The sequence below is a fragment of the Apis cerana genome, linkage group LG10, assembly GCF_029169275.1.
Source record: "Apis cerana isolate GH-2021 linkage group LG10, AcerK_1.0, whole genome shotgun sequence".
Lineage (NCBI taxonomy): Eukaryota > Metazoa > Arthropoda > Insecta > Hymenoptera > Apidae > Apis > Apis cerana.
In genome coordinates this window covers 8,381,079-8,400,539 of record NC_083861.1, presented here as the reverse complement: position 1 = coordinate 8,400,539, position 19,461 = coordinate 8,381,079, and the positions used below count along the sequence as shown (strand labels likewise).

The 19,461-nt window shown below is 23.4% G+C and overlaps 6 protein-coding genes across 20 annotated transcripts; 3 read left to right on the top strand and 3 right to left on the bottom strand.

The window, feature by feature from the left end:
* Positions 1-297: 297 nt before the first annotated feature.
* LOC107993104 (F-box/LRR-repeat protein 2) lies at positions 298-3,402 on the bottom strand. Its single transcript, XM_017049318.3, has 6 exons — positions 3,266-3,402; positions 2,680-2,955; positions 1,584-2,594; positions 943-1,344; positions 718-861; positions 298-647 (listed from the first exon to the last, which is right to left on the bottom strand). Exons 1-6 carry the CDS (start codon positions 3,338-3,340, stop codon positions 420-422), a joined length of 2,136 nt encoding a protein of 711 aa, XP_016904807.1. The 5' UTR covers positions 3,341-3,402; the 3' UTR covers positions 298-419.
* Positions 3,234-8,734, top strand: LOC107993105 (potassium/sodium hyperpolarization-activated cyclic nucleotide-gated channel 1). Of its 12 annotated transcripts, none has more exons than XM_062080095.1 (13): positions 3,234-3,364; positions 3,796-3,913; positions 4,081-4,319; positions 4,381-4,596; positions 4,678-4,840; positions 4,915-5,048; positions 5,143-5,297; positions 5,362-5,567; positions 5,741-5,950; positions 6,040-6,307; positions 6,682-6,823; positions 6,943-7,028; positions 7,102-8,734. In XM_062080095.1, exons 2-12 carry the CDS (start codon positions 3,863-3,865, stop codon positions 7,013-7,015), a joined length of 1,857 nt encoding a protein of 618 aa, XP_061936079.1. In that variant the 5' UTR covers positions 3,234-3,364; positions 3,796-3,862; the 3' UTR covers positions 7,016-7,028; positions 7,102-8,734. The 12 variants fall into 12 exon arrangements, 10 of the variants coding, with proteins under 10 accessions (XP_061936079.1, XP_061936076.1, XP_061936082.1 ...); XM_062080092.1 differs by having other exon boundaries at positions 5,110-5,297; XM_062080094.1 differs by having other exon boundaries at positions 3,253-3,364; positions 3,745-3,913; positions 5,110-5,297.
* Positions 7,640-15,628, top strand: LOC107993108 (uncharacterized). Of its 2 annotated transcripts, none has more exons than XM_062080103.1 (6): positions 7,640-8,933; positions 14,317-14,476; positions 14,625-14,803; positions 14,953-15,012; positions 15,091-15,194; positions 15,280-15,628. In XM_062080103.1, exons 1-6 carry the CDS (start codon positions 8,898-8,900, stop codon positions 15,563-15,565), a joined length of 825 nt encoding a protein of 274 aa, XP_061936087.1. In that variant the 5' UTR covers positions 7,640-8,897; the 3' UTR covers positions 15,566-15,628. The 2 variants fall into 2 exon arrangements, with proteins under 2 accessions (XP_061936087.1, XP_016904815.1); XM_017049326.3 differs by lacking the exon at positions 7,640-8,933 and adding an exon at positions 12,501-12,932.
* Positions 8,933-10,486, top strand: LOC114576896 (ninjurin-A-like). Its single transcript, XM_028664464.2, has one exon. The coding sequence runs from the start codon at positions 9,307-9,309 to the stop codon at positions 9,964-9,966; it is 660 nt and encodes a 219-aa protein (XP_028520265.1). The 5' UTR covers positions 8,933-9,306; the 3' UTR covers positions 9,967-10,486.
* LOC107993106 (tubulin epsilon and delta complex protein 1-like) lies at positions 10,049-12,107 on the bottom strand. 3 transcript variants are annotated; one of them, XM_017049325.3, is made up of 6 exons: positions 11,975-12,107; positions 11,435-11,515; positions 11,246-11,330; positions 10,947-11,158; positions 10,534-10,875; positions 10,049-10,426 (listed from the first exon to the last, which is right to left on the bottom strand). In XM_017049325.3, exons 2-6 carry the CDS (start codon positions 11,489-11,491, stop codon positions 10,085-10,087), a joined length of 1,038 nt encoding a protein of 345 aa, XP_016904814.1. In that variant the 5' UTR covers positions 11,492-11,515; positions 11,975-12,107; the 3' UTR covers positions 10,049-10,084. The 3 variants fall into 3 exon arrangements, with proteins under 3 accessions (XP_016904814.1, XP_016904813.1, XP_028520264.1); XM_017049324.3 differs by having other exon boundaries at positions 11,435-11,630; positions 11,975-12,105; XM_028664463.2 differs by having other exon boundaries at positions 11,435-11,476; positions 11,975-12,095.
* A 1,141-nt stretch (positions 15,629-16,769) lies between the features above and the next one.
* Positions 16,770-19,359, bottom strand: LOC107993085 (CDC42 small effector protein homolog). The gene is made up of 4 exons (XM_017049290.2): positions 18,973-19,359; positions 18,722-18,840; positions 18,149-18,433; positions 16,770-18,058 (listed from the first exon to the last, which is right to left on the bottom strand). Exons 3-4 carry the CDS (start codon positions 18,401-18,403, stop codon positions 18,050-18,052), a joined length of 264 nt encoding a protein of 87 aa, XP_016904779.2. The 5' UTR covers positions 18,404-18,433; positions 18,722-18,840; positions 18,973-19,359; the 3' UTR covers positions 16,770-18,049.
* Positions 19,360-19,461: the final 102 nt, after the last annotated feature.

Here is a 19,461-nt window from a genome sequence, read left to right as displayed (position 1 = left end):
TATAAATATACTCATTTAATTAGCTTACATTTTATGTTGAATACTTAATAAATATTCTCTTTTTGCAATATATTTAAATTGTTTTTTTTTAAATCCTATACAAATTTTTTTAAAAGTTTTATAATCATTGTTAAATATTTATATATTAAATTATATATTAATATGCATACCAAAATTTTTTCGTATTATATATATTCCATATGTACAGAATTTAAAATTTCTATGCAAATATTTTAATATATGTGAAATTTCTTACATACACATAATGTCAAACATCAATTAATATTTATGCAAACATTGAATAAAAAATTTTCTATTGAATTAAATCTATCACATAATTTACAGTCAGCTTTTAAAATAATACTTCAATTTTCCCTTACCCTATCCTTAAAATGCGAAAGAAAATATTGAAGCCGTCTCTATGGTAAAGATGGTAATGATGGTAAAGGCGGAGCTGGTGGTGGTAATATTTCATTTTCTGTAGATACAACATCTGTGTGTTTATGCCAATCTACATATAATAAATGTGATAAACTCTGAAGACCTGCCACTGACATTCCCCGACAATAACGTGCATCTAAATAATGTAAACTTTTGCAATACAATTTAATAGAATCGAGAGTGTGATCCGTGAGTTGCGAACATCCCTGTAAAAAAAGATCAATATTATATTCTTGTATTAAAAATATAACAATTAATTTTTAATTATAAAAGTACCTGGATGAGAAGTCGTTTCAATCTATGCAATCTTTGTGCAAGATACGATATACCAATATCCGATATATTATAACACCGATTTAAATTTAAATATTCGATGGCTGGATTATTTTTCGATAAATAATCCAATCCAATATGTGTAATCTATAGTAAAAAATAATATATATATAATAAATTATATATTATGTTTTTTTTTATACATTATTTGAATTATTTAACACGTACCTGTTGGCATTGACTTAAATTTAAGATTTTTAATTCTGGAAAAGCGAATGCGTGTTTTAAACTGACATCAGTAATTCTATTACAACCAGAAAGATCAAGTTCTTGGAGGCATTTGAGCCTGATTAAAGAGAAGCCAGAAAATGGATTTAACGGTTGAAATACATTTTCACAAAGATGCATAATTTCTCGTTTTCGATCAGCATCGCGTACTATTTCTTCTTCAGCTTTTGAACGCAAACTGATTCTAAGTCTAGATTCTGTAAATTCTGGTTTATGTACAACTTGTATTTTTTCGACATATTCATGGTTACCAGTACCCATACCCGTTAAGCCAGCGTCACTGACCTCATCACAATGGCTTATTTTTAATGTTTGTAAATGTACAAGCTCCTTGAATATCATCTATAAAAGATAAACTTACTTTTATATGCATGAGCATCATCGCTGGTACAAAAATTTATGATTTACAGCGACTCTCTTAAGTTTTAGTAATTCCTGAAAGTTCAGGAAAATAATCAGCATAAAATCTATTAAAAATCTATCATTTTATCATATTTTTCGTTTTTTACAAATAATATCCTTTTCATGAAATGCATTTAATATTAATATAAAATAATAATAATAAAATGACTTTCACATACCTGTATTGTTTTATCAGTAACACCGTTAAAACAATAGCTAAGTTCAAGTTGTCTTAAATTAGGGAAAGATTTGGTTATGCATTCAACTGATTCTTCATGAAGATGCAAAGCATTTGCTGATAATACTCGCATATTCTCTTTTCTTGTTGTTTCTTCTATGATATCATTTTTTTCTGATGAAGTAAAATTAATATTTTCAGAATCAATGTTTTGTTCTATATTATTGTCATCTATATTATAACCAGAACAAAGACCATGAGTAATACAATCACCGGTAAGTAATTCATCTTCCGAAATATCGAGTTCTTGTAAATTTTTTAATAATTTAATATATTTTATACCAATATCAGTTACAGCACGACATCGTTTTATTCTGAGCGTTTCCAATTTTGTTAAGTTTTTACAAATGCAAAGTAAACTAGCATCTGTAATACGTACGCAGAAACTGATATCAAGAATTTTCAAATAAGTTTGATATTGTGTTAATCCTTTAATGCCTTCTATAGTTAATTGATAACAACTTTGTAACATCAGAGATTCCAATTTTAGATCTTGTAAAGCTGACAAAGTAGCTAAAGCATTTCCATCAATCAAAGTATAACCAAAATTTAGATGTTTCAATTTATGTGCTTGTTGCTTAAGATATTGTAATGTATTTAAAAAAGTTAAAATTGATTTTGAAGCCTCAGAAAAACTGATATTTTGAGGGTAAAATTTTTTATACAATCCATAATGGAAAGATATTTGACAGCCTATGAGGCTTAAAGATTCCAAATTTGGACAAATAGCAACTAGTCTATTAAAAAGAGCATCACTTAGAAAACGATTATAACCAAGACTAAGTTCTTGGACATTTTTAAATGTTTCTGAGAGTTCTTTTATATCATTCTCATCTTCTAGAAGCCTACCAGACATTAGACATTCTCTACAAGCATTAATGCGTAATATTTTTAAAGACTTACAGCATTTAAAAATTTCTACAAGTGTTTTTTCACTTAAATCACAACATAACTGAAAATTAATAATAATTATAAAATTAAAAATAATTTCCATATATATTTTAATATAATAATATTAATAATTAAATTAATTTTACCAATACTAGACTTTTCATATGAGGTCCATATTGATCCCAAATAGGCATATTCCTTTTTAATTCTACTTCTCGAAAAACAAAGTGATAAAATGGTCTTGTAGAATGTTGTAGAAGTTCTATTACTTCATTTAAATTATCTGCATGTGGTCGACCAAGTACTAATTCTTCTTGATCCAAAAATTTCATGGCAAGAGATGCTTCATGCCATGTTTGATTAACTAATCCTGCTGACATTCTATCAGATGTAGACAAATATGATAATATATGTATAATTACCTAAAATTAAAATAGACTTAATCAATAAAATTACATATAATTTATCTGAAAGGAATAAATATATAAGATAATTTGAAATTATTCTCCACAAAATATATTGTTATTATCATAAAAACTTATATTTAAATTTTTATTAAATTAAATTAAATTATAATTGTTGATAATTATTTTTTTAAATAAATATTTTCAGTTAGGTTATAATCATTTATTTTGTGAAAGTTTATGTATTTATGTAAAGAAAAAAATATAAATGAAAAAATAATTTAAATAAAAATAAGATTCAAGTTAAATGTAGATAATAAAGACTTACATCTATAGGTAATTGAAAATTATCCATATCTGACATATTACTCATACGAGTTTTGCCGTCAGACATGATCGCCATAATAAAAATTGTTAATAAAAAATCGTAAGTATTTCGTTCCAATGAATGGTATACTTATGAAGATATTAATTTATGATTTTACACTAAATATTCATATAACAATCAAATCATTGCTCAAATGTATTACAGTTGTTTTACGATAGTCACGTGCTTTTCGCTCATATTAAAATCACGCTATAAATATAATAGTTCTGATTTGCTATGTAATACATAATATTTATCACAAAACTGGTTAATTATATTTCATTTTTAATATTCTTACTTCGATACTATCATTATACCGCTTGATTCATCGAAACATAATTACAAGTAAACAATATTTTTCTATTTATTTTTATAAATGTATATATATTCTGATAATTTTTGAACATAATATTTAAAAAAAAATAATTTTTTTTACACAGCCATTGATTAGTTTTAATCAATAAATAATTTATAATTATATATATACATAGAAATCATTTCTCTTCGACAACTTATATCTACTGATCAGCTGATCTGTCAAAACAACAAATCAGCTGGATGGATTTAATGGCTTTTGTCCCCCATTTTACGGAAGCGCCAATTTTGGAGGTAAATTGAAACTCTACTTAATGAAATTTATATAATTTTATAATAGTTAGTTATTCATAGTTTTATCAATATTATAATATTTAAAATTTAAATATTTATTTTTATAATTCAATGAAAATGAAATTTTAATAATTTCAATGAAAAATCAATAATTTTATATTATGTAGCACATTCCAGTTACAGAGCATATCTGTGAACAACCGAAAGAAGAAGATGAGATAATGGCTATCAGAAAAGGAAATCGGTTTTTGGATAAGTTGAGTCGTTGGTTTATGAGACAACGTGTTTTATATAAAAAGCATCCTTTAACTCGCTGGTGTGTCAAAAGTACAACTGCAGTTAATTATGAAATTTCGAGACATCTCAAATCACATCCTTACATGATACATCCTTTTAGTTCATTGAGGTTGATTTTAAAATAGATCCTTTCAATTATTTTTATAATTAAACTATTCTAATTTTTATAGAATTGTTTGGGATTCAATAATGATTATATTCACATTTGTGGCTCTTCTGATCACTCCAATAATCATCACATTTTATTTTGATGATCTCTTTACCTATTTTGTGATTAACGATATAATAAATATAGTATTTTTATGTGACATTATTATGTGGTTCTTCACGGGTTATTATGATTATCAAACGAAGCTTACTGTTCTTGATCCTATGATTGTAGCACGGTACTTTAATCATTAAATGATGATGATTTGATAGAACGATATTATAAATTATCAATAATCGATATTTTTATTTTTATGCAGGAAATATTTGCAAAGTTATTTCCTAATAGATTTTTTGCCCATATTACCCATAGGAATCTTCATTTTTATTATACCTAACTCAGTATGGTACTGTGCTACATTAAATATGATGAAATTATTAAGAATTCGCAATATTCTTGCTTGTTCTAAAAGACTTCACGACGTTAGTTATTTTTAGATTGATTATAAAATTATGACAAAATTATAAAATAATTGCAAATATTTTTATGATTTTAGGTATACAGAATATATTTTCAATTGTATAAAATTTTGGAAACGTGCGTGGTTATTATATTATCTATTCACTGGGCTGCTTGTCTAGAATATTATGTTCCCCTATCTGTATATGTTCTAGGCACTTTAAGTAATGAGTTAGTATTTGCATTTTACTATATTTATTTCTTCAATAATGCATTCTACATTTATATTCAGGTCTTGGATCAATTCACCATATTTTCAAAACAGGGAAACAAGAGTAAAAAAATATGTAGTGTGCTTGCATCGTTCGCTTATTGCTTTTTCTCGTTCTTGCCATTTTTTAGATATGAAAACGAAAGAAGATATTATATTAAATATGATCTTAATGATAATCGGATGTATTGGTGCCATATATTTATTAAGTAAGTGTTTTTTTATTGTATATTATCATTATAATAATACAAATAATAATTATCTTTTTTTTAGCGCAATTCTCGCAATTAATAACAACGTTTCACATAACAATTAAACATAATTTGAAGCTAATAGCACAGTTGTTAGAATATATGCGATACAAAGAGCTTCCATCTGCTTTACAACTTCGTTTATTAACATTTTATCATTATCGTAATAAAAAAGTTTTCGAAAGAAATCAGAAAATCATTGAGGAAGTTTCACCTTATTTGCGGGAGGTTCATTTAAGTTTTTCTATAATTACAATAGAAAATGCAATTATTTGAAATTATTAGCTTCTTTAATATATAATTATATGAAATATAAGAAACTATAATTTAATAATTTTTTATGTAAGAATAGATAGCAAAATATTATTATTATGTTTTATTAATGAAAATCTTCTTTCTAGGAAATCATTTTGCATAATTATTTGAAATTCGTTAAAAACGTAGAATTATTTAAGCATCTACCAAAAAATATAATAATACAGTTAACAGGAGCGTTACAATCCGAAATCTATATAGCCGGTGATGAAATAGTTAAAGCTGGCACTCGTGGTGAAGCTTTATATTTCATTTCTTCCGGAACAGTAGCGGTTTACAATTCTGCAGGAAAAGAAGTATGTAATGTTACCATTATCATAGTTTCATCGACTTTTTTTTTTCATGAATGATAAAAAATATATTTTCTTTTTTATAAAATATAAAGATTTGTCATTTGGAAGATGAAAGTTATTTCGGTGAAATCGCCTTGGTAATGGATACCGAGCATAGAATAGCAACTATAATTGCGGTGGAAACTTGTGAAATATATGTGTTATATCGCCACGACTTCCGGAGATTTATAGCACCATATCCTGATTTATTAAACCGTTTGCAAAATGTTGCTCTTGAAAATTTGAATCAAAGTGTTCTTATAGATCCAGATTTAGAAATCGATTTCATGCCGCAATATGTTAATATAAGTACTATACAACGTAAGAAATTATAAATTTAAAATAATATATTTTAAAAATTTAATATTCATTAAATGGTTGAAAAATTAAAATTTAAGTTCGTTATATTAAGATTTAAAATAGAATATTTGTTATAATTCTAACAATCTATTATTTTATAATTTAAAATCTAACTTGTATAATTTAATTGCGATAAATTTTCCGTCTGTATGGATTTTTATATGATTGTTGATAAACTGACATAAGTCTCCAATGTTCTGGAAATTCATCATCTCTATATCTATTAACAATACTAAAGGGAGGAACCAAAGAATCGATAGAAAAAGATTTTTTAGCAAAAGGAGTCTTTGGTCTTGGTATTGTTAATTTACTTTCATCTTTTTGATTATTTTCAGTACCTAATGTTAATCCAACAGCAGATCTAGTCAATCTAGGATCAATATTTTTCATATTGCAAGCAACACACTTCCTAAACATTTCTTTTTTTGGTTGTTCTTCGATTTTATTCTTCTTCAATATATTCACATTCAAATCCTTGCAAGTATAATCACTACATTTTACATTTTCTTCTTTACTTTTGCAACAATAATTTGAATCTTGTAATTTGCATTGATCTCGGTAAGATGTAGAACTTTTTTCATTCTTTACTGTTTCAGAATAAACGGAAGCTTTAGAAGTAGAATTATGTTGAACAAGAGTAAATATGGCTGGCGCGACTCCACCTTCTGAACCATCAATATGGGTAGATTTAGGTGTTTCGTAAATCGGATTTATTGGAGTTTCCCAACAAATAGCTAAATCCATTTTTGTTTTAGGCTCTTTACAACCTAAAACTGGTCTATAATGTTTATTTGCATTCATACAATGGTTTTTAAATTCTTGTTTACAATAATCACAATATTTTGTCGATAAAACTTTATTAGAAGATTCCTTTAATCTTACGTTCTTGAAGACAGAATCATCAACTTTATCGGGAAGAGGTTGATGTTCTAAATTCTCTGCATGAAGCTTCCTTGCTATAGCAAATTGATCATAACAAGCTGATCGATTCTGTAATAATGGTTTTGAAAGATCTTCCTTGACTTCTTTTTTCCCGAAGCACTTTGGCACATGTTTATTTAAAGAAGATATTCTTAAATTTCCCGAAATATATCGTGGTTGACAACATTCGTGGAATTCGTTGCTTTCTGGATGAACTAATTTTCCCGGACAATGAGTGCAACATTTTTGATTCTTCATATTTATCAGTCTTCATTTCTTTATTTTTTGTATACAAATTAAAGTCCGTAAAAAATACGAATAGCTGTTAACTTTTTAACTCTAATAGATGATAAAAATAATAATATTGGAAAAGGTTTATTATAAATTTTATATTTATGATTATATGTTTAATTTAACTCGATAACGATAAGAATACTATATCCGATCTTAAAATTAACGAGAATGATTGTTTGCTTGACAACGGAATAGCTCAATAACCAAGATATAGTCATACATAAAGAATCAATTTTGGCTCAAATAATATCAGAATTATAAATATCTTGGAAATGAATCTTTAAATCGAAGATATTTTACAATAAACAAATTATTCAACTATTATCTAATTACGATCTCTAGACATGAAACTATTTAACTATTTTAAACTTAGAATGTTTTAACAATCTAACTATATCAATCTAACTATATTCTTAGAAATAAAGATCGTATATTCAAATTATTTTTATATTCAAATTACAAAGTAAAATGTCTTGGATTATAATATATAATAATAGCGTTCGGAAAACTTCCTGATACTATCTACAATTTTTCATATTGTTATATCATGAACATGGATGTATTTGTAACAGATTCATTACACTTCGCATCTCGAATCACCAATGATGTTAAGAAAATATGATGAACCGCTTTTATAATACAATTTTCTTAGAATTCAATATTATTCAGAATTACAGATTTGGAATTTTACCGTTTATTTCCAAGTACATCGAATATTACATTTTTCAAATAAAATTAATGAAGATAAAGATCTGCGAATTTTTTTTTATGTACATTTTTTAAATAATATTTATTCAAAACTGAAGAAATAAAATTTATATCATTGTTTGAAAAAATTTGTTTTGATTTTGTTAATCTTGTTTTTTTTGATTTTGCAGATTTACATATTATTTATAGTTACATATTGATCATCTCATTGGAACAATGCCATTCCCCTTCTACTGCGAAAACCTTGACATAAAATATTAGAGCGCGTCTTTAAATATTTCTGAATGCATGGCAGTTGCACATAATATGTAAATCTTAAATCATTTCTTTTTACTATTTCTTATTAAATCTTATTAAAGTGACAAGTAAACATACTAATCAAAACTTAATGAAATAAATATTAAATATATAAGGAATTTAATAGATTTTGTAAAAGAATATTAAATAAAGATTTTGAAAAAGAAAGTGATTTTTACTTTTATTTGTAACAAAGTGGACTGACATAGTGTAAAAAAATATTACTATTGTGCTATTAAATGATTAATTTCAACAAATGTAATCTTGAGATAAATGGTAAATCCAAGGGAAATGTGACGTTTTCATGAATCATCTAATTCTTATTGAATGAATGCAATGTTGCATTCTATTAAAACCTTTCAGTCAAGTAAGTCGCTTTCGCTTTTAAACGTTATTCATTAAACGTTAATCATAATTATTTTACAATCGTAAAATATAATTATAAAAAGTACAAAGAAACACACATAAAATATAAAAAACGTAATGTATTGTTAAGATTCATGGTGTTAAGATTCAATAAAAGTGGATAATATAAAATTTTTTTTCTACATATTAAAGGAATGAACGGAAAGAAAGCAAAAAAAAAAATTTTTTTATGAAACTTACATGTGCGCAAGAGATTATTTTCAAAATACTCCTTTCGCTATACTTACTGTTATCTGAAAAATATTGAAAGTATAGATAATGGTTAATCAAATTTATAATATTATTTAAAATAAGAATTTGAAATTAATTAAATTATGGCTCAACGAAACGATAAAAACGACGAAATTATTTACATGGATGAAATTGGTGATGAAATACCAAAATCATTAGCTTCTAAATCATTGGAAATGACTGTTGGAATACGTTCTGATATGACTGAAACTGACAATACGAATAATCCACGACCGACTGCTGGTCCAGAAATTAACAATCATAAATTAGCTACTAATCCTCCTATATTTGATTATCGAGGTACAGATAGTGGTCTTTTATCAAGTGAACCGGGAATATCAGAAAATCCAAGAACTCCATTTTTTTCACGATCACCTCTTCAACCGATACCTGACGTGAATATCTATCAACACAAAAAGACGCTTGCTCAAGGGATGATGGATTTGGCTCTTTTGTCTGCCAATGCGAATCAATTGCGTTATGTTTTACAAACCGATGGGGGTCATCAATATTATTATCCTTCATTGGTACTAATAGGTTCCAGCTTATTGTTGCAAATTGCAGTAGGAATAGGATTGATATGGAATAGCAAGTATAATATTAAAGACGATGCTCAAATGTGTAAAGCTGATCGGACTAATAATTGGACAGTGATTGGTATATTCTTAGTGACAATTTTCAATGTTTTTATCTCGTCATTTGGCGTTGTTGATCAAGTGTCGACAATACCTATACAAACTTAAAATTGTTAAAATTTAAAACTGAAATAATATTATGAATTAATAAGGAATTTTGACATTTTATATTTTAAATAATATACTTGAATAATCATAAAAGAAGGTATGGATTTTTATTTTACTATTAAACTTGCACACAATAGGGGATTGATTGTAAAATTTTTTCCAATTTCTTAAAAAGTTTCTCTTTTTTTTTAGCTATATTTTCTGTCTTTTCATTCAATTCGGTAGAAATTTCCATTAACCATTTTTCTATTTCTATATTATTATCTTGAACTTTTAATAAACGCGAAATGCATTTACGTTCACAGTCTAGAGAATTTATAGGTTTCTCTTTAGATGATAATGTTTCTAATTTTTCTTGAATTATACAACATAATAAGGAAATGAACTTCGAAACTTCATTCCAATCCATATCTTCTAAATTGACATTTTGTAACTTATTGTGTTCTTGTATTACTGTTATCTGTAATTTTTATTATCATTATTTTATTAAAATTAATAAATTTAATATTTTATAAAATGAGATATTTGAATATTATATTAATATTAATAAATATTTATGTTACTTACCATCCATTCAAAAAATATATGTTCTTTCTTCATCCATTTCATATGTATATTTAATAAACTAGCAATAGTGGATAATTCTTTTATATGTTTTTTATCTTCATTAGATAGAACATCTTTATTAATTGTTGAAATACGTTTTATTAGTGCTGCTTCTGATACACTTAGATGTGGCAGTCCACAAATTTTATTGCTTGCAGCATGAATTTTGCTTACTAATTTAGTCCTCTCAGAAATCAATTCAGATATCTCTTTTATATTATAATTTACTTTACCATTTAAGTACAATACATTGTTAATTTGTGCAATGATCGATTCTGGTATAAAACATTCTGTTTCTTTTTTCTAAAAGATACATAAATTATATATATTTTTTAATTGCTACTTTTGTTTCATTTATATTTAAAATTAATTACTTCTAAATTATTTGAATATGAAAATTCTCTTGCTAATATGCTATTAGAAAGATTTATCTGAATGATAATATTCAAAATATTTTGTGTTCCAAGAAGCCATGCAAATGCTAATAATAATGCTCTGCTATTTTTATTTTGTTCAGTTAGAGCATAAAACTCTATTGCTGGATATTGTAAATATGCAAAATATAATTTAGTAGCCCATATTGTATCTAAAATAAAATTAACTTATTAAGTATCTTTTAATTTAGTAAAAAGATTTCAAAAATCAATAAAAATCAATAAAAATAAAAATTTACCATATTGTTCAAAATTAGTTTCAATTTGTTTCTCTTTCACAGCATAATAACTTAAAACATTTAATATTTTCCAAAATACTTTGTCCTGATACAAGAAAAATTGTAAATTAAAAATAATTATTTTATAAATATTTTAAAATATAAATTTATATTATATAAAGGTTATGCGATATTGTACGTAACACTCACGATATTTTCATCCATGCCATTAAATTTTGCTTGTCTAAAATACTCAGGTTTCATCATAACATTAATTGACAAATTTAAATGCTGACATAATAGAGATAAAACATTTTTTATATCGGACATTATTGTTTTAAATCGAATATCATGCACACAAATTTCAGTTAATTTGATTTCATACGCGTTTTTCTTAAATTATATACTGTCAAATTAATGAATAAACTATTGAAGGAATTAATCAATTGATTTAATTTTCAAATAAATTTATCATCAATAGAAATTATTTTAATATAAAAGTTAATAAAAATTATACTGTTAAGTTTTATCTAAGAATTCTTTAACATTTATAATATTTTAAATATTTATTACTATTCTACAAAAATAATACTATTTAAATTATAAAACCAATTGACTGATATTAAAATTTTCCAGAGACAAAGAAAAGGGTCACTGGTTAATAGTCTGGACTACCTGAACTTTCCTAGAAACTCTCGACTCTAACAATATAAAATCTGACGATTTTATTATTTAAGTATATATACCTACATAAATGACAATAATAACAATGGAGATATTTCTGTTGAGGTCAAAATTCAGCACTTTCTTTTAAATTAAAGAAATCATTTGTGTCGATCTATTTCTAAAACTATCTATATAAATATATACAGGGTGTTTGTTTAGTTCTCAATAATAGATTTATATAAATATAAACTAAAAATATAAAATAATATAATATAATTTAAATTATTATTTATAAATAATACGATAATCTATAAATAAATTTTATATTAATTTTTGTATAATAGATAATGAATATTTTTAAATTGGTATTAAAATTTAAAAAGAAATAAATATTTTTATTATAAGAGATTTATAAAAAAACAAAAAATATTATATTTAAATATAATATAATTATAATAATATAACATAAATAAAAAAATATTAGTTCGATCTATGAAAATGTAAATGAAAATAAACTTTAAAACATGGATCATAATTTTATTTAATTTTTATTAATGGTTAATTTTTATTAATGATCAATGTAATAAAGCAAATTATGATTTATATTTTTTATTGCATGAATAATATATAATATATATATGTAGAAGTCACTCCATTTCTTAAGACATTAAAGCTAAAGATTATAAGCCGTTAGAGTGACGAGAACTCCACCTGGTATACACAAAGTTCTCTGATGGAACAACGGAACAAGTCAATCGCGTGCGGTCAGTTGAACGCGTAGGATCATTGAGTGATTTGACTGCTCGAAGAGAATTTATTTTCTTTAGAACTCAATTAATTAAAAAAAAAAAGTATATAATAAATTAATTTAAACAAGTGATAATTACCTATATTTTTTTTTAATTTTTGATTAAAAACAGTGAATTTCGCGATTTTTTTGTGTATTAAAAATAACAAGATGATTTTTAAATACAAAAATACTGAACAAAGATACGGCGGTCTGATTTTTGCACTTATTGAAGTTTGTTTTTTAATAGAACTGGTAAGCAAAGGATATTTTTTATAGATATATATATATATATATTATTAATAGTTTAATATAGTAATATAGTGTAATATTAATTAAAAACTATGAATAATCTGATTACTTAAAATAAAATAATGATTTTAAAATAAAGATTATTATTTACATATATTTTGCCATTATTCGTTTAGAATATATCGTTAAATCAGTTTTACAAAGAACAAATTCTTATTTTGATACTTCGTATACGTACATGCTATATCTATTGTATCTATTATTAATGAAATTTAATTGCATTATGATTGAACAATTCATCCGCAGTATCGAAAAAAAAGAATTATTTAAAAAATTATAATGTAACATAAATTAGAATCAATAAAAAGTTTTGTATTTGTATTAATAGAAAATTTTATATTTTTTTAAACATAGAAAATATTACAAAACATCTAAAATTAACGTACGGTCCATTATATTTACGTAATCTGAGATTTGTTATCGTCGCGTAATAGAAATATTAGTAGTCAAAATAAATTTATTTTAAATTAAATAGATTATGTTAATATTTTGTCACAAAGTTTGATGAACAAATAATAAAATGAAATTAATTTTCGATTCAACTTTTCTACTTTCAATTTTTTTTTGTTTTATATTTAAAGATTAACAATTAGAGGAAAGAATGAAAGATATTGTGTGTATTTCTCATAAATATTCAATATCATTTCAATACGATATTTATAATTCTTAGAATACGATAATATTTTATATGATACAATAAAAATATATTTCTATTTTTTTTAAAGATAATAAATTATTATATTTTTTGACATTTGTATAGAAATAATTGAAATAAAAAATAATACAACTTTCAGATAGAATAAGCGATTAATATTGTGTATGTAATAAATGTTTTGCGATGACTTCGTTATCATTGAAAATTCTTTTGCCATTGGTTTATATGATTATATTTTTTTTTCATATAGATTGTCTTTATGTTTATATTAATTCTGCAATTCTAGAATATTATTTTGTTGATAAACATTTATATTGTTTTTTATTTAAATATACAATAATATATAATATAATATAATAAATAAAAGTTTCATATTTAAGTCAATTAAAAAATATCGTTAAATATTATATATTTAATTAGAAGTTTGAATAATATAATATTTATCAATAATAATAATAAATAATAATAATAATAAAAAGGATAAAGTAATATATGAGGGAAAAATTTAATTTTTTTACCTTAATAAATAAAATAAAAACCATAAAAATATAATAAATATAAATAAAAATTGGTAACTCTTTGCAAAAATAGTAAAACTTTAGTACTTCTAAAAATATTTCTAAAAATATACAATCAATAAAAATTGTTTATTTCGGTTTTTACTTTTTATAGATGAGCCAAAATATTTGCGCATATCCCCATCAAAATTATCAAAATAATACACAAATTGATTTTGAAAGTAAAAAAGGAAGAAGGATAGAAAGATACACTTCAAATTATGAAGATAGTAATGCATCATTCAAAATTTTGTCAAGAAATCAAGAAAAAGAAAGTATGAATTATAAATAGCTATATATAAATAATGTTTTTGGAGTATTAGTGAGAAACAACATGTTTCAATAAAACAATTTTTCAATAATTAATCATAAATTACATTTAATTTCTAATAATTTTAAAATTGATTTTCAATATTTTACTAGATTTATCATGGGAAAGTATGTTATCAGATGCTCAAATTGTTTTTCCTGACGATCAAAAAAAAGTACCTTCTTGTAGAGGATCTACTTTTTGCGAAAAAGTAGACTCTTATCCTGAAAATGTTGTAAATACTGCGATTCAAAGAAACGAAAGTATTAAATATTTGGCTACTGTAGATATAGTAAGTCTTTTTTTTTTCTTATATTAAATTTTTTTTAATATTTGTTTAATATTTTATAATTTAATATTTAAAAATTTGTTTTTTTTTAAATATTAAATTTTTTAATCATTTTTTTTCAATTTATTATACAAATTTTTTTATCCTTTTAGTTATCTGATATATCACAGAGGATCGATTTCATGGACGACAGCCCTCTTTGTCAGTCAAATGTATGTATAAATAACATCATTTTTTTTTTTATAAAGATTAAATTAAAATTTAATACAAATATTTGTTTATTATTTAAGGAGCGAGTTGTATTTCCTAAATCAGCAATAAATAAAGATAGTGAATGGAAATACGTTGCGAATCAAGAAAATTTTAAACAGGGTGTACGAGTTGAAGTGTGTCAGTAAGTATTGAAATTGCATTTTTTTTTATAATTTTTTTAAATTATATATTTCAGAATGATATAAAATTTTGTATTTTATTTGTAGAAAAGAAGACACATGTAATGTAATAGGAAATCTTCCTTTAGGTTACAAATCAATTTGTAAACAAAAATTCATTCAAAGAGAACTTTTGTCTGTATCGTCAAATGGCTCAATGTCTCCAGACACTTTCCTATTTCCATCAAGTTGTTGTTGCCATGTAACATTTACTACAAATACACGAATGGGTTTTGAGAGGCAAAGTCAAGTTAAATCTATTCGTAAATCGTCACATCAGAGACGCAAACGCAATGAAGTATCATCTTTTAATGGAGCAATTAATGTAAAGTAATAGGCCCTTGATAGTCATTTCTGATGTAATTGTTTCGCGAATAAAATCAAATTTTAAATTTTTTATGAATATCTAATGCTTGATTGATCCGCTAAATAATTTAAAAAAGAAAATAATTATTTATATTATTTATATTATAAGCAAATGCAAGCAAAAAATTAATGTTAAATCAATCTCATTTTAATATTGATAAAGGTTTTAATTATAAAAATAATTAAAACCTTATTAATTATGAAAATATATTCATTATTAAAATTATCATCAATATATATCATTATTAAAAAAATAAATTAATAACAAATAAACAAAAAAACAAATTATAAATATAAAACAAAGTTAAAGTACAATATTATAGCATATATAATTTTTATATATAGAGTTAATATCATATTTTCTTACAAATTTTTTTTTTCTTATTTTTATACCATATAAAAATTAAAACTTAAAAAAATATATAAGAATTAAATTATTTTTTGATCTTTCAATTTTAAAATATATTTTTAATACAATATACATATATGTATGTATATGTTTTATGTATAAATGCATGCGTAATATGTAATTTAATATGATAAAAAAATATGAAACATTTCACATAGAAATATTGAATAACTTAAAGCTGATAAATCTAAATTTAAAAAAAATGAGATTATTCATAAATGCTTCTTTGATTATCAATATTTTATGAATATAAATAAATATAAATTAAAGTTCAATTTGAATAAAATATCCGTTTATATATGCATATGAATATTAAAGATAACAATTTATCTTTATGTATTTTATAAATGATTTCTGATTGCATAGAATTTTTTCATAGCATATTAATTTATAGTATATTCTATTAATTATGTTTTCAATAATATTCAATTAAATTATATATAATTATATATACAGTATATTTTTCACAGTTGTAAAATATCTTATAAATAGAACTTCTATGTAATATATTAATTATTGATATCAATATTGTGATTGTTAGTTTAAGAATATCATTTATTACTGATATTTTATATAAAATAAAAATTATAATGTAATATAATGTAATGTATATTACATATATTTATTTATATCTTATTTTTTTAGAATAATATGATATAAAAAAGATTAAATAAGATAATATTATTTATAAATGTAAATTATTTAGTACTTCAAAAATTTAAAAAATATATTTATATCTATACAAAAAAATTAAACTACCATCTACTTTGAAAATACAGTTTATTCTTCTTACACACATTAAATATAATACTTACAATTATATTTATTACTTTATTGCAAGACTTTCTACAATTGTTTCAACATTATACAATATGAATTAAATTTTTTTCATTCAAATTTCAAAAGCATAAGTAAATATTTATAATATATAAAAAGTTTATGATATTTAAGTTATATATATATATATATATATATATCTAAATCATTATTTTCTTTTTAGAATTATTAAATTTATACATCTACACATTGGTTCAAAATAAAATTTTTTTTGCTTCAGAGAATTTTTTCTAAATCCCCTGTGTTCCTTACATCTCATACTAAGATAAGTCCATTCTTGAGAGATTACAACATTTATAAAACAATAGCTAGCATAATTCATGAAGTTTAATAGAATGATTTTAGACTAGGCAAATACATATAAATCAGTTTCTCAATTTTTGACACATCTACATTCCAAAAATTTCTTAATGTAGGTTTATATACCCTATTTAGGGATGAATACAGAAGTAGGAAAAATGGGCCGTGCTTTGTGAACATGAATGTTCACCATATACATGCTAAAAATATTTATCCATTAATCAGCACAGGTGAACTATGCAAAATACATTCTTCATTTTCTTTTTACAAAAAGTACTACTAAATAACACAGAGTACTTACATTTGCATTTGCAAATATAAGAATAATATCTAATATATATTATTAGTAAATCTACTACTGTAAATATTGTTCTTGTATCAAAAAAAGAAATAAATACACATAAGTAAATAAGTAACATATAACATAATAATTATGTTATTATGTTATAATTTTGCACCAATAAACATTGACTTTTTTTTAAATGGAAAAGTACTTAAATGTTATAAAAAAATGTATGGAAAAAGTTGTATATATGGCAGTTTTTGTTTCTATTAAGTATCCAGTCTTGAATGAAAATAACATTTTAAAAATATGCAAATTAAATGCTCTCTTATAATTAGAAAATTAGTTTAGTTGTAAAATCATTTCTATACAAATGAGAGTAACTTAACGTAATATTTATTTAATATTAAGAAGTAAAAATATTTTAGAATTTGTTCTTGTTTGTCTTATTCTTAAACATATTTAATGTATCTTCTTTGAGCATCTTCTGAAAATGTGATATAGCTGCATATATGTTCATCTTCATAAAGAGAACATAAGTGTCATCTTTTTTATTTCTGTTATAAAATTATTTGCTTTGATTATTAATTTGAAAGAATAATTTGCAACAAAATGCATTATTTTCAACATGCCTAGAATAAAAATAATTTATAAAATAAATAATTTTATGAGTTTATATGATTTATTTTCTTATAATATTATAATATTTGCTTATTATATACCTTAACACTATATGCATTATCATAGCCTCCTTTCATTTGCATTTGTGCCTGAATATTTGATAATTGTGCACTGCTCATATCAAGATCTCCACTACTAATATGTCCAGTATGCCTAAAGTTTGTAGGTACTCCTATCATACTACGATCTATCCTTAGTCTCTGATGTGACCTTTGCCTTCCATTACGTGTTCTAGGTCCTTGTTGCATTAAACAACAGGTAAAACATTGTACCCAAAGTTCTCCACTACCCGCCATTATATATTTTTATTATGTTTACTTCAAAATCTAAGATATTTTAAAAAATATAAATTTATTAAGTGAGTATTTTAGAAATTAGCTTATAAAATTTTTTTATTATTTTAATAATCTTAACATATGTTTATAAAAATAGAAAGAAAATTATAAAATGAAATTTAGATCAAATAATTATCCAATAAAAAAATTTTTTTTTTAAATTATAAATATATGTTTAAAAAATAATTTAAATTAAATAAATAAATTAAATAAATTAAATAAATTATCTATATTATTATGTGAATAAATGAAAGAAATTGATAAAATATTCGTACTTACGAAGTCGTCAAGTAATCGTATTGTCGATCAGTCTAACCTTTGCGATATCCGTTCGAGACTTAAAGACAGAATGAAACAAAATAAACATTCCCTTTTGATCGATGAGTTTACATGTGATTCTAAAGGACATCGAAATTATTTGAACATTTTACTATATAAACTATATAATATTATATATATGGTAATTGAAGCTCTATAGAAATTAAACAATTAACTTTATGGGAACAAAAAAAAAAAGGAATGAGACATACCGATTCACAAGATGTAGACTTTCGAATTAATTTTCACAATGTAAGTAATAAATCTGCGGCTTTCTTTCTATTCCTAATTAATTCATTAAATAATCTTAAGACGATCACTTTTCACCATGTTTCATTGACATTCTTTGAAGAAAATTGAACAGTAATTATTTAATCAGTCGTTTTTTTTTAATAATTTAAATGACAATCAAAATAAATTTTAATTTGTAAAATATAAAAGCCTGAATGTCAACGTGATCAACGGTTATCAGTATAGCGAATTATACGTACTATATATTATAAAAAGCCGAGAAAATCCGAAGAACGTCGAAAGTTGTCGAATGTTACCGATCTATAAAATTCTGATCATTGAATATACAAAGAATAGCTTACTCTGATTGTATATTCAGTTAGACAATTATTGTCTTTTAAAAAAAAACTGGTACAAATATAAAATAATAAATTGTTCATTTTTTTATAATTATATATTTGTTATATATT

Bases quoted from the DNA above. Each gene is read 5' to 3' on its own strand.
- LOC107993104 (XM_017049318.3), bottom strand. From the start codon at position 3,340: ATGGCGATCATGTCTGACGGCAAAACTCGTATGAGTAATATGTCAGAT. The intron at 2,956-3,265 runs GTAAGTCTTTAT...TTTTAATTTTAG, and splicing joins ATTTTCAATTACCTATAGAT to GTAATTATACATATATTATC. The intron at 648-717 runs GTACTTTTATAA...CTTTTTTTACAG, and splicing joins TGAAACGACTTCTCATCCAG to GGATGTTCGCAACTCACGGA.
- LOC107993105 (XM_062080092.1), top strand. From the start codon at position 3,863: ATGGATTTAATGGCTTTTGTCCCCCATTTTACGGAAGCGCCAATTTTG. The intron at 5,298-5,361 runs GTAAGTGTTTTT...TCTTTTTTTTAG, and splicing joins TGGTGCCATATATTTATTAA to CGCAATTCTCGCAATTAATA. The intron at 5,951-6,039 runs GTATGTAATGTT...TAAAATATAAAG, and splicing joins ACAATTCTGCAGGAAAAGAA to ATTTGTCATTTGGAAGATGA.
- LOC114576896 (XM_028664464.2), top strand. From the start codon at position 9,307: ATGGCTCAACGAAACGATAAAAACGACGAAATTATTTACATGGATGAA.
- LOC107993106 (XM_017049324.3), bottom strand. From the start codon at position 11,554: ATGTCCGATATAAAAAATGTTTTATCTCTATTATGTCAGCATTTAAAT. The intron at 11,159-11,245 runs GTAAATTTTTAT...ATTTTATTTTAG, and splicing joins AACTAATTTTGAACAATATG to ATACAATATGGGCTACTAAA. The intron at 10,876-10,946 runs GTAATTAATTTT...TGTATCTTTTAG, and splicing joins CATATTCAAATAATTTAGAA to AAAAAAGAAACAGAATGTTT.
- LOC107993108 (XM_017049326.3), top strand. From the start codon at position 12,849: ATGATTTTTAAATACAAAAATACTGAACAAAGATACGGCGGTCTGATT. The intron at 12,933-14,316 runs GTAAGCAAAGGA...TACTTTTTATAG, and splicing joins TTTGTTTTTTAATAGAACTG to ATGAGCCAAAATATTTGCGC. The intron at 15,013-15,090 runs GTATGTATAAAT...TTATTATTTAAG, and splicing joins GCCCTCTTTGTCAGTCAAAT to GAGCGAGTTGTATTTCCTAA.
- LOC107993085 (XM_017049290.2), bottom strand. From the start codon at position 18,403: ATGGCGGGTAGTGGAGAACTTTGGGTACAATGTTTTACCTGTTGTTTA.